This window comes from Nannospalax galili, unplaced genomic scaffold (genome assembly GCF_000622305.1).
Source record: "Nannospalax galili isolate Female #2095 unplaced genomic scaffold, S.galili_v1.0 scaffold759, whole genome shotgun sequence".
NCBI classification, from domain to species: domain Eukaryota; kingdom Metazoa; phylum Chordata; class Mammalia; order Rodentia; family Spalacidae; genus Nannospalax; species Nannospalax galili.
Genome location: NW_008342628.1, coordinates 367617 through 385817, shown reverse-complemented (window position 1 = coordinate 385817; position 18201 = coordinate 367617). Strand labels below are relative to the sequence as shown.

The window sequence follows — 18201 nt, the reverse complement described above, 5'->3', positions numbered from 1 at the left end:
GTGCATTCTGGATAGCTTTAGTGTCAACTTGACACACGTGGGTTGAGGGAGCCTCAATTGGGGAATTGCCTTCATTGGACTGACCTGTAGCCATGTTCATGGGGCACCTGCTTGATGAGTGATGTGGGAGGGCCCATCCCACTGTGGGTGGTGCCACCCCTGGGCAGGTGGGCCCATGGTACATAAGAAAGCAGCCTGATCAGGGGCCAGGGGAGCAAGTCAGTAAGCAGCATTCCTCCATGGCCTGTGCTCCAGCTCCTGCCTCCAGGTTCCTGCCCTGAGTTCCTACCTTGGGCTCCCTGATGAACTGTGACCTGGGAGTTATAAGCTGAATAAAACCTTTCCTCCCCAAGTTGGTAGTGGTCAGAGTATTTTGTCACAGCAATGAAGAAACAAACCAGAACAATTAGGATTAAAGAAAAATTACAATGAAAACCAAAACAGACAGGATAAAATAGAAGGGTTTGTTCACTGATTGAGAGACAGAAGAGAAGTCCCACATACCTTTCAGAAACCTGTGGTAGGTGTGGTAGAGGCTTCGCATGGCCAGCTCCTGAAGAGGCAGGACATGGTCATTCTCTGTGCCTATGGCCTTCACCTCAGCTGGGAGGAAGACAGTCAGCTGCCCAGATGAAAAGGAGAGCAGCTTTACCTCAGACACCTGGATGGGAACGCCACAGCTGCACAAAGACACAACACTGCACATCAGCCGTGAAGGAGGGACAAGGGCCAGGACATGTGGTGATCACTACCTATACTTGACAATTCATGACTGCTGAGCTGCCAGTTTCCTTCCAAAGTGAGCAGATGCTGACCCAGGCTTCTTACCCAATCCTGGCTCAGGAGCACATGTAGCAGCTGAAGTGTGGCTGCATCACTTCCAGTGAGGCTGTCACTGAAGCAGCCTTCCGTCACCAGATTGGCACAATTTAAGCCCCACTTTCCCTCCTTTTACTACCCCTCTAAGTTTATGTTGCTGGAGGCTTTCTAATTAATTTTGCCTTTTTTGAGACAGGGTCTCACTGTGCAGAGAACTGACTAAATAAATGAGACTGGCTTTGAACTTGCAGTATTCCTCCAGCTTCTGCCTGCTTCTGAGTGTTGGGATTACAGTCATATGCTACCACACCTGGTTTACCCTTCAAGTTTAAGAATGGAGGAAGGACTGGTGAGATGGCTCAGTAGGTAAAGTGCTTGCTGTGCAAGTCCTACAATTTGACTTTGAATCCCCAGAACCCACAGAAAAGCAGATGCAGTAGTGAGGCATCTGGAATCCCAGAGTGCCCGTACAGGAGACGAGAGGTGGAGACAGAATTACCAGAAGCTTTCACACCAGCCATCCTGGCTCTGCAGCAGTGAATGAGACCAGCCCTATCTCAAAGGCTTGACACTTGAAGGATTGACACTTGAAGATGTCCTCTGACTTTCACACATGCACCGTGGCATGCACATATTTACACTCACACATTGTATATGTGTGGACACACAAAAGAGGTGGTACTTTGTTGAATTACAGTATATTAGTTTAATGAAGTTTTATGTAGAAAAGTGAAACCCACAAATATACATTTTAACAGTAACTTTAGTGGTTCTTTCTATAAGCATGTGGGGAAGATATGTGGGCCAAGACTGTGAGCTGAAGTCAAATGGTTTTAATTCATGGCATATCAAATAGGCCAACCATGCATTATTCCCTCATAGCCAGAAGGAGAGGCAAAGATTCCTGCTCTTTCTGTGGCAGGGTTGTTCTAACTTGACCCCCAACTTTGAGAGGCCATTGGGGGCCTAAAATCTTCAATTCTTTTTTTCTCTAAGGGCAAAAGGTGCCAACGAAAATGGCTCTGAATACGACTGCCCTAGTTAGCTTCAGACATCATTGTGACACAGTCTATTGAACTGTCCAGATCAGAGTGGCCTATGGCCATGACTATGAGAGATTGTCTTGAGTGATGTGGGAGGGCCTAGCTGCTGTGGTGGCACCATCCCTAGGCAGGTGGCCTGCATTCCATGGGCTAGCTGAGCATGAGCCAGTGAGCCAACCTGGAAGCAGTGTTTCTCTGTGGTTCCTGCTTGAGTTCTTGCTCTGACTTCCCTCAGTGATGGGCTGTGAGCTGGAGTTGTACGCCAAGTGAGTCCTTTCCTCCCTAAGTTGCTTATGGTCAGAGGGTTTTAGCACAGCAACAGAAAAGCACTAGAACAACCCAAGATAATATCTTTAATCTTGACAAGAAAAGGCAAAGGCACATTGAGCACAGGACTGGAAAGCAGAAGCCCTGGGCTCGATGGCTCATTAAAAGTGCTTTCCTGTGTCTCTTCCTTCATTCCCTTGGAAAAGTTATAGAACACCGAACACATTTCAGCTGGTCAAGATACTGAGACTTAAAACACAATGTGACTCCCTTGGTATCAGGAGTGTTACATTGCAATAGTTCTAAGGCAGCGGCAAAAGGAGAGGAGCTGAATGAGTCTGTCCATGGCAGTGGGTAAATTTTAGAGGGGTGCATTCTGACTTAGAGCTCCCCAATTCCAGCAGGAATGAAGGCTTTGTGGAACAGCATACCAAGTAGAAGGAACAGGGGACACAGCAAGCAGTATCAAACACTGAAGACTGCAGCTATGCCTAAAGTTCCAGGGGGGCTGGAAAAAGGGACCCAGGTTGTCGAAGGATGGGCGGGGAATGTTAGCTGAAGTCAGATGGTTTTAATTCATAGAGAAGACTATTCATGGTTCTTTCTAAATTATCTGGCCATATTATGGTGGGCAGGAAAAAGAATGCTAGAAAAGAGGTTTAAAAAAGAAAAGAACCCCCACCACACACACACAGAGAAAGAAACAAGAATGGGGATGCTGTGAGGATCCTCCTGGGGAGAGAGGGTACAGACAGGAGCTAAGCAATGGCCATCTGGTAAGAAGCAGGTTCCAAAAGCAAATGATTCACACTTTGCAACTACTGATAATTTGGGGGTTTGATCTGTTTGAAACATGAAGTGAGCTGGACTAATTCTACCTAGTGACTTCTGAGCTGGTTCTGTTCACTTGATCATATGAGCTGTGGCATTTTAGCCAGAACTGTTTTTGAAAAGGTTATTTCAAAACAATCTAATATTGATTTTTAAATTATAAAAATAATAACTCATTGGTACCAGTTAAACAACATTAAAAAAATGAAAAAAAGTGAAGAATTTCCTTTAGGCTCCCCTCCTCAAACCCTCTCTCCACACTCCTTAAATTAACCACAATGATCATTTTGACATTTTTCAGTGTATTCTCTCTAGCTCAGGATAAAACATGCAGAGACAGATTCTTCATTTCATTCTTTTAAAATTCTTAATCAAATGGGATCATACAACACTATAAAGTAGTTTTGTTCATGTAATTGTTGGGTCCCAATCATGACAGACTTAGCAAAATCTTTTGGATAACCACATAATATTCCACAGTGTGATGGAATCATTATTTATTAACCTAGTTACTATTTTCAATTCAGTTTCCTTTCTATTACACATGCCATAATAAAAGTATTACACATCCTTATGCACAGCAATTTTCATTACTGACGATAAAAATTCCCAAAGTGGAAACTTGTAAATGAGGTAAAACAGGTCTTTCAACATTAAGTATAATATTAGATGTTGATTTCCTATGGTATCTTTTATCAGATGAAGAAATTCCCTTACTAGTTTGCTGAAAGGTTTTTCTGTTTGTCTTTTAAATTAGGAATGTCTGTTCTATGTCTTCCCCTTAGCAGTAAGAACAGAAAGTAGAGGCCATTTCCAACTGAAACCTAACTTCAAATCATCTCAAGTTGAAGATGAATTAATTGCCAGCAACTGAAAACTGCTAAAAGGTCACTGTACTACTCAGGGTCCAGCCAGGAGTCAGAAAACCACTCGTAATTGAATGAAGGAAAACTTGGAGTATCCACTGGAAAGACTATTAACTACTAAAAAGAGTTGTGATGGTTAATATCGTCAACTTGACAGGATCTAGAATTATCTAGAGACAAATCTTTGGGCATGTCTGCGAGGAAGTTTCTAGATTGGGGTGAGGTGGGAAGATTCATCCATCCTAAATGTGGGTGGTACCAGTCCATAATTTTTGAATCTCTGAATGCATTGTCTCAATTATCGTCAACTAGTTAGTTCATTTTAACAAATGTTAAAGAAAAATAGAAGCTATGCTACAGTGCAAAAACCCTACCAATGACTTTGGTCTTTCTGAAATTTTAGTATGTGATTTAGAATAAGATTTTGACATAGAGTTGAATCAATTTAAATGAATTTGATGATGGAGCATACATATTGCTTATGAATTTAATATTTATATTGAACTATATAATTTATTTAATATCTTAAAAAAGAGAGAGAAAGCCAGCTGAGCAGAACATTAATCTCTCTGTTTCTTGACTGTGGATGTGATGTGACCAGCAGTCTACGTTCCTGCTGCCATGGCTTCCTTGTCATGATGGATTGGACCTTCTCGCCTTCTGAGCCAAAATAAACTCCTCCTTTTCTTATTCTTTCCAGATATTTTGCCATAGCATCAAGAAAAGCAACTAGGAGACTGGAGAGCTGGCTCAGTGGTTAAGAGTGCTGGCTGCTCTTGCAGAGGACCTGGGTTAGATTTCCAGCACCCATACGGCAGTTAACAACTGTTCATAACTCCAGTTCCAAGGGATCTGACACCCCCTTCTGACCTCTATGAGCATTGCATGACATGGGTGCACTTACATGCATGCAGGGAATACACTCATATACATAAAATAAAAATAATAAATAAAATAAAAAAAAGAAAAGCAACTAATTCAGGGGTGCAGCAGAAACAAGAGCAGAAGGCAAGAACTCCCTTGTAGACTTTAAGGAATGTGGAATGTTCTGTATGTGGCAACCCAGCAGGATGAGGATGCCACATTTAAGGAAACAATGCCTTGGAAAAATGACAGCCATTTGTCAAATGGAATTTTAGCAAATATATTATTTTCCAGATATTTTGTCAAATACCGGTCTAGATGTCCTTATGAAGATGTTTTGAGATGAGATTAACATTTATATTAGTAGGCTCTGAGTAGCTCACACTTTAGAATTCAGATCAGTTTCATGTACTCAGTAGAAGGCCACAAGAACAAAGAGTTTCTCCACAGAAAGGAGAATTCTGTCTCCAGATTGCCTTTGGTCTTCAGCTCTTCCCTACAGATCTTGGACTTGTTGGACCCCATGACTATGGGAGCTGAACCCTAACAAATACACATGGTAAGATAATATCTATTTCTGAACATTATTTCTTATTTGTATTTTAGTGTGGCAGGAGTTTGTTATTTAAGAGAGCAGAGTGTGGCCTGGAGGATCACCTCAGAGATTTAGTGTTAGGAATGGTCCCATAAGGTCATTTCTAAACAGCACAAAATAGCCCTGCACCTGGGTAGGACTGATTTGAGCTAAGCTTGAAGGGCATGCTTCCGAACTTTATATCCACACTACAGAATGAGAACTCTGGGCAAAAACATAAAACAATGAAAATGTATGATAAATAGAATGTCTGTTTCTTTTCTTTGTGTTTATTTACACAGGGTCTCACTATGTAGCTCAGGTTGGCTTTGAACTTACAATCTTCCTCTGACTTAGCCTCCTGAGTGCTGAGATTACAGGTTTGTGTCACCACACCTGGTAAAGGTACATTGCTGCTGTTAACAGCTGCTTCTTCCTAGCCCAGTTATGGATGTGCTCTGCATGAACAATGCTCAGGAACTTACCAACAGTGAACACTAAAGTGTTAGGAAACTGACAACTAGGTTGACAACTAGCCTAGTAAGGCTCTTATTGTTCCCATAATACAAAGACAGATTAAACTGAAAGGCTCACACTAGCAAGTGCATTCTCATTTCATGGAAAGTTTCATTTCCCTTTGATAGCTCTTTCTGCAGCCGCTCCTGCTCATCATCACTAGATATAAGACACTAGCTAAATCTAAGGTCCATTTGAGTACCTTCTGTGCTTCACTCCCAACAGCCTGCTGAAGGAAGGTGCTGTGAGGAAGGACCGTGCCAGCTGTTCTGTGGCCTGCCTCCCCTGAGCTGCATCAGACACTTGTGTTCAAAGGACTTTGGTCTGGCTGTGATTCCAGGCACTGGGAGAGGCAGTGTAGGCAGTGTAGCCAGTGCACAGTGTAAGAGTCTGGAGTAGAAAACTGATGACAAGACGGACCCCCAGGCTTTCTTATCCTAGCCAACTTACTTCATCCTTCAGTTCTTCACTTCTGAATTAGGGATCACAAGACAAAGCTGTTGGGAAGATGCTGTGTAATAATACAAATAAATTGAGCACATTGCCTCTTACACAACAAATGTTAACTGGTATGCACAGCTATGATTTCTTTTTATTAGTTATTGGTCTAAGCTAAAATGAGAGTGGTGATATTCCAGGGAAAGAGAAAGCATGAACTGGGATTTAGCTACTGAATATACAGGTCATATACGCATGAACCACAGTTCCAACTGGCCAATGTCTGGTACGTGGACAAAACCTGGGCAGGAAATAAGACTGGATGGTGCCTGCCTTGAAAAGTGGGTGCCATACATCTAAAAAAAAGTAGAAGTAATGAAGCGGATGTCGATGACAAGGGATGGAAGCCTACAATACGCATCAGTTCACAACAGAATGAAATCATCATCTAGCAATTACTAAATGCTGGTATCTTGGATTTATAATTCAATAGTTTGAAATATGTTAGATAAAATGCTTAAGTTTCAAACATATATGTACATTGAACCCTCAAGTACGTTATTAAAAGTTCAAATGTTAGTACCTCTGGTTTAGATAATTTAGAACAATTAACAATGTTCCTTTAGCTCAGTATCTTCAGAGCTACCATTCATCAGCTAGTCAAAACAGACAAAATGAATAGCAATGCCCTGAAATTTTGCTACATATTTGTCCTTAAATATATGAATTAGCAAATTAATTTATATCCATTTTCATGCTCACATTTCACTTAATCATATGTCAAAAAAGATGTAGGGCTCAGTGCGTAAAGTGCATGCTGTGCAAGCATGAAGACGTGAGTTTGAATCACTAGAACATTGTAAAAGCCAGGTGCAGTAGCAATGCCTGAAGTCTCAGTGCTCGTACAGCAAGATGGGGGCAGGGGGTGGAGGCATGAGAACCCCTGGAGGCCTTTGGGGCAGCTAGCCTGGCATACACAGTGGCAAAACAACAGAAGAGCTTGCTTCACACAAGGTGACACAGGAAGCTATGCTCTGACCTCCACATGCATGCTGTGGCACGTGTACACCACCCATTTATGCATGCATGCATGCACACAGATTTTTAAAAATGAAGATTTAGATTAAATTCTCCTAGCAAGGCATCCAAATAACTATCTTTCATCCTTCAGAAGGTACACACGACACCCATAGTGTTTAGCATCATGGGGACTGCTACAGAGTTCCCCTTCTTTGTAGCAAAAACATTGTTTCCATCCTAAAGAGCAGAAAGGAAAAGGGAGGGGGTAGCTATGGAGAAAGAAAGACACTGCTACTTAGGAATAACCTCTGTCCTGAGATGTCATCACGGAGCAGAGTTACTTCAGGCTCTGAGAATGTGTTCCTTTGTCTTCATTCTTTGTTTTATTGTATTTATTTATTTTTTGAGAGAGACATGGTCTTGTTGTGAAGCCCAGGGTAGATTTGATCTCACAGCAGGGCTCCTGCCTCAGTCCCTAAGAGCTGAGATTACAGGTGTGTGCTGCTATACCTGGCGTTTTATTAGCTTTTGTTTTTTTTGGTTTGTTGGCTTTTTTTGAGACAGGGTTTCCCTGTAGCCCCAGATGGCCTGGAATTTCCTATAGAGACCAGGCTGGCCTTGAAATAACAGAGATCCACCTGCTTCTGTCTCCCAAGTGCTGAGATTAAAGGTGTGTGTCACCACATCCAGCTAGCAATTTTACATTTTAACTTTATTTTTATGTGTATGTATGTGTGTTTATGTGACTTTATGTGCATCATGTGCATACAGGAACTCACAGAGCAAAGAGGTCAGTGGACCCCCTGGAACTGGAGTTATAGTTGGTTGTAAAACTCTATATGGGTGCTGCAAACTAAACCTGGGTCTTTGCAAGAGCAGCAAGTGCTTTTAACTGCTGCGCCATCTCTCCAACCCTTTATTAGCACTTTAAAAATATTTGTTTGCTGGCCTCTGAGGTTTTCGAAAGAGGTTAGCAGTCTTTTGAACTGCCCCTTTGAAAACTACGTGCTATTTTTTTATACTTGCATCGAAGTTTCTCTTTTCATCTTTGACTTTCAGCAGCTTTGCCAGGTGTAATTCTGTATATATACCACGTAGGGTTCTCTGAGCATCCTGGAAATATAAATGTACGTCTTTCCTCAAGTTTGGTCAATTTTGAGATATTACTTTTCAAACATCTTTGCTACTATTGTCTTGTTCTCTCCCCATTTTCCTCTGGACCAGTTATCAGTATTTATACTGTCCAGCAGCCCTGTGACACCGCGTTCGTTTCTATTTTCAATCTCATCTTGTCTTCAGATGAGGTCCTATCTGCTTGATCTGCTTCCAGCTTTACTTACTTTCTGCTGATTTAACCAGAATGCCATTAAGCCCACCAAGCAAAGGTTTCACTTCAGGTATTGAAATTTTCAATTCTAAAATTTCCTCTTACTTCTTTTTTATAGTTCTATTTTTCTGGTCTTCATTAATTATAATCATGTTATACTAAGTGAAATGACACAGACTCAGAAAAACAAATGACATATGTTCTCCCTCATATGTGGGTCATAGCACCAAATCCTTTTAAATTCCAGGTCCTTTTAATAAGATGATGCTATACAGCAGTCCCTTCTGCATGTAATAACTACCATCATCATGGCTTTAGCTGAGCTTGATCACTAAACATCGTCACAATTGAGCTTGTTGACGGTTGTGCTTATTCATTAAAGGAGGGCCAAGCAGTGTCACTGGACCCTTACTGGAGTATCCAGCCACTCTTCCCAGCCAACTGTATGTAATTTGACCCTAATTACACATGGCCTCCTGGATTTGAGGAGGGCTAAAGTATACAATCTGGGGAAGGCTAGGAAGAGAAGGCATGACCCATGCTGGGTAAAGGCTATCCAGTGTGCATATCCTCAGGTCATACTCAGTTATCTTGGTAAGTAAGCTCAAGAAATTCACTGGTTCCCCAGTAAAACTTTAATGAAACATTGGCTTGACACTCGAACCGTAAAAGGAATAAGCATTGCTTAGCATCCCCAGGAAAAGAAGTTTCACAACCGGTGGAAAATTTCTTTGTTAATGCTATTATGTCTCATAATTATCTTTTTAAAAAAATGGGAATGTAAAAGATGTTAAAAGGATATGGGAATTGAGATATTTTCCAAAATAGAAAAAATGAGAAAGCCTAAGCAAGTGATGAAGTTCTGTTTAGGTTTGTTATATATAAAGGATGAGACAAAAAAAAATACACATAATCTTAAAATTTCTATGGTCATAGTTTATTCAACTAGTTTAAAGGGAACAAAATATAAATCTAGTCAATATTTATCTGAGATTATTTGGTTTGAACCTAAGCCTTATCTACATAGCACATGGTAATTAAAAGTACCAGACTGGTGGGACTTAAAGGATAGTTTTTGCTCCTTGCCCTCCAAGGTCGACCAAGTTCCAGGGGACTATCTCTCAAAATGTCCTGTAACTGTGGTGAGTTCAAGGAAGACACAGGAGACCCCACAAGATGGACTTGAACCAGTGTCCAGTCAACTTAAAGGAAACATCTCTTTCATGATTCCAAGTGAAGCCAGACATGGTTGAGCAGGACCTTTGACTTATATTCACAGAGATGGAACTGGTAAAAGAAGGGAGCCAGGAGCTCCTCCCAAGCCCATGTGACCCCTGAGGAACAGGTCCTCAAACAGGACCTTAAGTGTAAAAATCATGGACTTGAACCAGTGTCCAGTCAACTTAAAGGAAACATCTCTTTCATGATTCCAAGTGAAGCCAGACATGGTTGAGCAGGACCTTTGACTTATATTCACAGAGATGGAACTGGTAAAAGAAGGGAGCCAGGAGCTCCTCCCAAGCCCATGTGACCCCTGAGGAACAGGTCCTCAAACAGGACCTTAAGTGTAAAAATCAAACACACCTCATCATCAATGATATATTCTACTTTAGGGTAAAAAAATGACAAAATCAGTATATTTTTTTAAGAGTTCAAGGGATTACACTTCCCAGACATTAGGCTTAAATATATATGAAAAGTTATTTAGACAATTATTTCTCATTGATTATTTTGTACCTAACCAGAAAGTGCTGCTCAGATGTAAGACTTCAAATCTTGGTCTCCAATACTGTAGTGCCCACCTGTAGCTAAGGGGAGACAACCAGCTGTTGTTCTAAAATGATGGATAAATTTGTTTTCTCCCCCTACTTAGAAGTCTATGAGAGGGAACTGACACTAACTACTCCAACAGCTATTAAAATACCTGAAAGCAAATCCTGAATCCATCACTCTAGAGTCCAGCCTTGGAAGACAAAAGGAAAATGAGGAAGAACCCAATAGAGGGATGCTTTTGGAAGCCCTTGTCAAGAAATTCCAATGGACTCTCATATGAACATTTGAAAACTGCCCTGTTCTGACTTGTTTCTAGTTCCCTGTCTAGAACTTACAATGTTAAGTACGCTTGCCCTTACTTTTCCTTCACATTTCCTATTCAGGATTCAAGGACTTTCTTTTCCCCTTAGAGATAAGAGTAATGCAATTTGGGAGTCTTTTAGAAAGACCCACTGAAGGGGTACTCCAATTGCCTCACCCTACGTCCCTGTTCAGCATGGAAGAAGCCAGAGAGGTCTGCGTCCCTATTCCCTATTTGCAATTTGGGTAACTGCTTCAGAGGATGGCATGATAAGAATAGGGGGTAGGAATTGGCTAGGCAGTTAGGGTAAAAAGACCCCAAAGCAAAGTAGCGAGTTTCTTGGCTAAAAGTCAAAATATCCTTGGGCCTGTTAGCAACATACTCTGTTCCAAAGGCCAAAAATATCAAAGGGAGCTTGCATCTAATCCTTAAAAGATTTTAGGGCTACCTCTTCAGATGGGTGGGGGATGTTAGAGTACCTAAAAGCCCCATAAATATAAATAAACGAAAGAAGAAAAAAAAAAAAGAAAAAAGTGATGGGCAGATATGGGAGGTGTTGGAAGGGAGGGAGTGGGCATAGATTTGATCAAAACACCTCATAGGCATGTATGAAATTCTCAATAGAGCTTTTATGAAAGTTAAAAAAAAATTTTAAATTTATTTTTATTTTATGTGTATGAGTGTTTTGCCTGCATGTGCACCCATGCATGCAAATGCCCATCGAGGCCAGAAGAGGGAGTTGGATCCCCTGGATTCTGCAAGAGAAGCACATTCTTTACAGCACTCAGGAAATAACAAAATTATTTTACAATCTTAATCTTTTTTGTTCCAATATTTCAAGTCACCTCAGGCTGGCCTCTATCAATTCTTTCTTTTGAGAATGGGTCACATTCACCTGTTTTTCACATGGCATGGAAAATGTTTTTGGCTTTTTTCCCACATTTTCTGATTTATTATAAAGAATGCTGCAAAGAATATAGATGGAAAGATACATAGATTAAAGTAGGGAAGAAGAAGGTATCGCATTCGACATCCTCTATGGGTACACTACTCTCTACGAACCCACACAGATTTGGCTATCTGCAGGATCTCCAAACTCCATCCTTCTGGGTTCTTTTTAAAATTGTTTATTGAATTTTTGTGTATTTCATACAGAACATCTTAATGAACTTTATGCTCCCTTCCCCATTGGCATGTGCCCCCCACTGGAATTCATACATTCTGTCGTTTATGTTAAGGTCTATTATGTCAAGTTAGTGTCCCCAGAATGTCCCTCGGTGCAAGTTCATCCACTGGGGTCTAGTCTGCCTATCTGGAATCCCTCCCTTTAAGTAGATCAGCTTTTCCTCACCTAGCAGTGATCAGCTACCAATAATTCTTAAACTAAAATTGGGGCCTGCTGTTCATTTCCACAGTTCTGTGCTGGGATTTTTGTCTACTTGAGTTTGCATGGGTCCTGTGCATGCTGACACCATTGCCGTAGGCTCATATGAGCAGGATCCCAGGAGCCCATATTTGGTCATGCACCTCCTCCCTGGCTCTTACAATCACCCCCCGCCCCGTCCCCCTGCTTTTACAATGCTCCCTTAGCCTTGGGTAAGTGTAGTTTAATATAGAAATCCTGTCCAAGGACCCACACTCTGCAGACTCTTATTCTCTATGTTTTGGCCATTTGTGATCTTTTATGTTCCTGGTCCTCTGTTGCATAAGGGAGCTTCATTGATGAGAATGGAGAGAAGCATCAGTGTTCTCTTTACCCCTTGTTCTTTGTTCCATGAGGCTTAGGTGTAGAGGTTGTATTGTAAATGTAAATGTGCCACTTAGGCTTAGGCAAGTCATAGACACTCTCTGTGTATGACCAGTTGTGGAACTCTGTAATAATCTCTGTCTGTTGAAAAAGAAGCTTCTTTGATGGGTGGTGACTGGGATACTTGTCTGTAGATACAAAGATCCATAGTTTGTGCATAGTAATAAATTACATTTGTCTAGGGATATGATAGCCTTGGGATTTTCTCTAAGATCTATGACCTCTTCAGCTATGTGTGTTTGCCTAGATTTACAGTACAACACACAAGTTTCCTCCCATTGAGTGGACTTTAAGGTCAATTAGGTAACTGTTGATTACCCACAAGATAAAAGTGCCATTACTGCACCAATATTGTTTGCTGCGGTCATTGATGTGGTTATTAGGCCTTGAAGCTGGAGTTGGACCATCGACTGATGTTCTCCCTTAGCAGCTTGGGTAGTGCTCTCCAAAGGTAAGAGAAGCTAGACTTCAGGGGAGCTGGCTTCCACATCAGTTCTTGTCTTGTCTTAGCAATAAGGTCTTACCTTCAAGTTCTGGGAGGTAATCAAGGGCTGCGGCAATAGCCTGTGTAATTTTAGGACTCCATTGGACTACCCTGGCCAACAACTCAAAGGAAGGTTTCTCCTGTCTGGTACTGTTTCTTATTATATAGCCTTCATCTATATATACATGGACTCATGTAGAGCTCTTACGCAGGACTAATATTGATTCCCTCTGGTTTTTTGTACTAGATAGGCACTATTTATCTCTCCTTTCTCTCTCTGTTTAACCCTCCCTCCATGTCCTTCCCATTTAAAGTGTCCCCATATTTTCCCCATTTTTCCTTGACAATTCCTGTCTCTTATGGTCCCATCTCTCTTGAGCTCCTTCTGCTTTATCCCCATAGCTCCTTATATAATCCCTCTCTCCCCCTCCCATTTAAATACCCCCATTTTACCTATTTCTCCCTTAGTAACACCTGTCTCTTACTGTTCTTCTCTCTCAGGTTCCTTCTTTCTCTTTACCTCCTTGGTTACTTTCCATTTTCCCGGTTCCTGCAGTTACATCAGGATATATATTGACATATAAGGATTTGGTGCTAGGATCCATAAATGAGGGAGAACATACATAGTTTGTTTTGCTGAGTCTGTGTTACTTCACTTAGTATAAGAGTTTCTAGTTCCATCCATTTACCTGCAAATTTCTTGATTTTGGCTTTCTTTACTGCTGAGTAGAACTTCATTGTATAAATGTACCACATTTTCATTATCCACTCACATTTTTTTTATTATATTTTTTTTTTGTTGTCTGTTTTTTTTTTTTTTTTTTTTTTTTTTTTTTTTTTTTTTTTTTTTTTTTTTTTGTCTTTTTTGAGACAGGGTGTCCCTTAGCCCCAGCTGGCCTGGAACTTGCTATGTAGACCAGGCTGGCATCACATAAATCTGGCTGCTTCTGCTTCCCAAGTGCTGGGACTAAAGACATGAGCTACCACTCCCAGTTCATGACATGGAATTTTGAACTGCCTCCAGCACATTGTAAAACTTATATTACAAAGACTTTAAATTCTGGTATATTTCTCTAATGTAAAGGTATATGTTAAAATTTTTGTTTTAGGGAGTAATTTGCTTTGTTGGAGTCCAAACTCAAGCTCTGTCTCTTGAGTGATGATATCTCAATTCACTTCTGTTAGATGCTGTTAGGGTGCTTTGGGTCTGCCCAAGGAAGTATGATGTGGACATCCAATATTGACTGCTGAGTATAGTCCTTATCTTTACCCGTTACACTTCAGATAGAGAGTTAATACCTAGAATATACAAGGAGCTACAAAAATTAAACATAAATCATACAAGACTATCAATAAACACAGGTTAGTGAACTGAATAGACAGTTCTCAAAAGAAATACAAATAGCTAATAAATATTTTTTGAAGTGTTCAACATCCTTAGCCATCAGAGAAATGCAAATCAAACCTACTTTGTGGATCCATGTCACCTCAGTCATGTTGGCTATCATCAGAAAATGACAACAAATTCTGGTGAGGATGTGGGGAAAGAGGAATATTTATTTATAGCTGGTAGGGGTATAACTAGTATAGCGATTATTCAAATAAGTATAAAGATGTCTCAAAACATTAAAAACAGAACTAGCATATGACCAAGCTATACAACTTCTGGGCATATACTCAAAGGACTCTACATCCTACCACAGAGATACTTGCACAACCATGTTTATTGATGCCCTATTCAGAATAACAAGGAAATGCAATGCCTAGATGTCTATCAACAGATGAATGGAGATGAAAATATAGTACATATGTACAATGCAATTTTATTCAGCCATAAGGAAAATTATGAAATTTTCAGGAAAACAGATGGATCTGGAAATAATATCAAGCTAAGAAATTTAGACTGAAAAACACAAATACCACATGTTCTCTCTCACATGCAGATCCTAGCTTAATGTTCATATATGTATATATATATATGAATATGTGGATATAGGTCATGGAACTAGAAGAGACTACAAGAGAGGGAAAAAGTGTTGAGAAAACAGGAATAATAGGGCACATGTGACATGAAAGTAGAAAAGAGGTTATTGGGGGTGAAGGGTACAAGGGGCAATGGGATAGGGGAGAAGAGGAAGGAAGAGATCAACAAAAATAAATTAAGTTTGAAACCCAATACTTTGTATGTTAATTTAAAATAAATAATTAAAAAATATATTGGTCAGGAATTCTACTCATGATAAATCAATAAATAGCTTCTGTTGATTAAAAAAGTTAAACTAAAATGATCTGTGACCTAAGGAAATTCTCCGTTTACTGGTTTAACTCAGAATACAAACAATTCTATTATCTCGAGTAGCTTGCTACATTATTAACAAACCATTAGAAGATCATTTAAGCAAACTGCTCCTAAATCCAGTGGTTAATGTTCATTTATAGGTGCTTTTTTTCCTTTCTCTCACATAATCAGATTACTGGAGAAATACCCTTGTATGGGATCATTTTTGCCATTAAGTTCTCAAATATGCCAATTACTGCTATCTAAAATCCTAACTTCGGCTGCAATTCTCATTTGGGGTATAATGTAAGGACACAAGGCATTTATTCCTGTACTCACAGAAGCACAAATCTAACGAAAACAGAAGTCAGTTTTCCATGGAGCTGGAAGACAGCGTGAGTGCAATCACACTGAGGCAGCCAGCCTCTACTTGGTCTCCAGTGGTCTTTCCCTTCTAGCAGTGCCTTTTGGGAAGCCCCACCCACCTTGCAGATGGCTGACTGTGTGATCATCAGGATTTAACAAAAGATGGTGTATGGCTCTGAGCTGGAGCTTGGCAGCTAGTTCAAGCTCTGTCAATCACCCTCTCTCAGGGTGTTTAGTATTTGCATTGTTATTTTTTCCTGAGTAAACATTTAAATTATCTTTGTCTTTTCTGTAACTTCTAGCAAGTCCTGACGTACTAGTTAGTGCTTCATATTTGACAAATAAAAGGAGCTAAATTTGTCCATATTTCTATAAATATCAAAGATAAATTTGAGACTTCTGAAATTTCCTAAATCTGCATTATGTTATTCATATTTTTATGCCTGTTTATATATCTTACATCCAATCCTCTATTCTCACCCTGAGATGTGAATTATTTATATGTGTGTGGGTACAATCTAAGCAAAATACTATCAACAAAATATATAAGATCGTGTTTATATTCACATGCATTATAGATTAGATTTTTACAATATTGTTCCAGGGTCCCCAAAGCTGTGTTCTTTCTGTACTGCTGTTGTTCTAATTCTCTCTGACCCTTAAACTAAGCAGGACACTATGACTGTCTCAACCAGAGTACTGAATAGCAAAAGCAACTGTAGTCTTACATTCTAGGCTTACAACAGAGCAAGAAGCAAAATGTGATAGCACTGGAGAGCCAAGTGAGTGGGTCCTTCAGGTCTCTGTTTACAAATAATCTAGCACAAGTTTCCTCAGTGATTACTGCTCCTCTGATCCGTAGCTACACGGTAAGGGCCACGAGAGAGAGCTGGTACTGCACTGTTCTGCTCATCCATCTATTTGCTGCACAGTGACCACACAGGAAGCTGCTCGATAAGTACGCAGCTGAACCAAGTTCCTGTCAAACAAGCTCACTTTCTAGGCCAAGGACATGTACACCTTTATTTCCTTCAGATCCTTGTTCTTCATCCTCCCTCGACTAAGGCATTAGCCTTACCTCTACTAAGGTACTAGCTCTCTGACTTGGAATGGGAGCTTTGCTTCCTATTTATGCTACATAAACAAAACAAAAAAAAAAGAAACAAAAAAAAGGGGATCCCTATTTCTGTTGTCAAGATTCAGTACCCAATGAGAATTCTATATTTTGCCATAGAAATACTACATAAAGTATCATTTTTAAGTGAAAACAGGCTAAATGACTTTCTAATCAGCTGGCTTTGGAATGTAAAAGCCAGAACTGAAGACTACATTCTAAGTTTTGGGTTAAACCAACAGACTAAAAATGGATCAATAAGCTGGACTGCATATACCCCAAAATGAAATGGGTGTTTTATAATGTCCTGCTAATAATTTTATTTTTTCTTTATTACTATTAACAAAGTAAGCTCATAATAATAGCAAGAATGCAGAGTATCAGCTAATACTTTACTCCTATTTAAACCTTTCCTCAAAGGTTTGAGGTTCTCATAAAAATTACTACCACTGCTACTAGATATATCAAAGATGAAAAACTTTCTCTACTTAGCACAAACAGAACTTTCTGGCAGCCAAAAACATCCATATCTAATCATCAAAGTAGAAGGCTGTTTATTATAAACAAAAGCTATTCCTTAATTGCGGTAGAGGCTGAAACTCCATTTCAATGCAGTCTCTGAAGGTTTGGAGGGGAAAAGTGCCTTCATCATCAGAGCTTGCTTGCATCTTTCTGTGTATTATGATGACTGAGGGTATTCTGCTCATCACTTGGAAGAGTTAGGCTGCAGTAAAATCCTTGAGGAACTCACTAGGATTAATGACTGTGCAGTGTCATAGCTGTAACAAAGTCAGTTGTAGAAAAGTCACTCATCTAAAAACTACAACATGAATTCTATTGTTCCTGCTTCACAGAAGGCTTTGGAATCAATCTCTCCACTTGGCTTTCATCAGCCTGTGCAAGCACTGAGCTCATCTAGGGCTTTCCAAGATAACAAACTCTTCCTAAGGGAAAGGCACACTCCTAGGACTGCCCTCTCTGGAGCAATCAGCACTCACCACCCATTCCCCGGAGCCAGGCCAATAGAGAAAGGACTATATTCACTGTTACGACCTGCTTTCTTGCCAGAGCAGCATGGAGTGTGAGCCAGGCTATACAGCTTGTTGGGAGTGAGAAAGGGAGTCAGACATGTTGGTTAGGTCCTCCAAAGGTGTTCCGTTGGCTGCTGAAGTGGAAAGTAGCTAGTCAAAAGTGGTTCTCGGAGTGTGGAAGTCCTTTCAATCCCAGACCACCCTGGAAACACTTTATTTCAGGTGGTTCTGCTGTTTTGTTATAGAAGGAAAGGCTGAGGTCGTCTTGTTAAAAGCCTGTTGAGAAGATTATTGCTCTTCTGACAACAAAAGACCATCCCTTCCCATTAACTGAAACATCTGCTTGGTTGCTAAAGCCATGATTTGTATTGAGACACTATGTCAGCTGTTAAAGTCTAAATATTTAAAATTGGTAAAATCTTAGATTCTAAAGCTGTCACTAAAGCAAATTGTCTTTAACAATAGAGTTTAGAGGAAGAAAG

The 18201-nt window shown here is 40.2% G+C and overlaps 1 protein-coding gene across 4 annotated transcripts in view; it reads right to left on the bottom strand.

Annotated features, from left to right (window-relative positions):
• The window catches only part of Lrrc28 (leucine rich repeat containing 28), a gene marked incomplete at its 3' end in the record, with an annotated part of 141932 nt that overhangs the window by 2521 nt on the left and 121210 nt on the right, over positions 1-18201 (bottom strand). For all 4 annotated transcript variants that reach the window (XM_017799534.2, XM_029566214.1, XM_017799536.2 and 1 more), the window contains 1 exon segment: positions 505-680. In XM_017799534.2, coding sequence (XP_017655023.1) covers positions 505-680 — 176 coding nt within the window.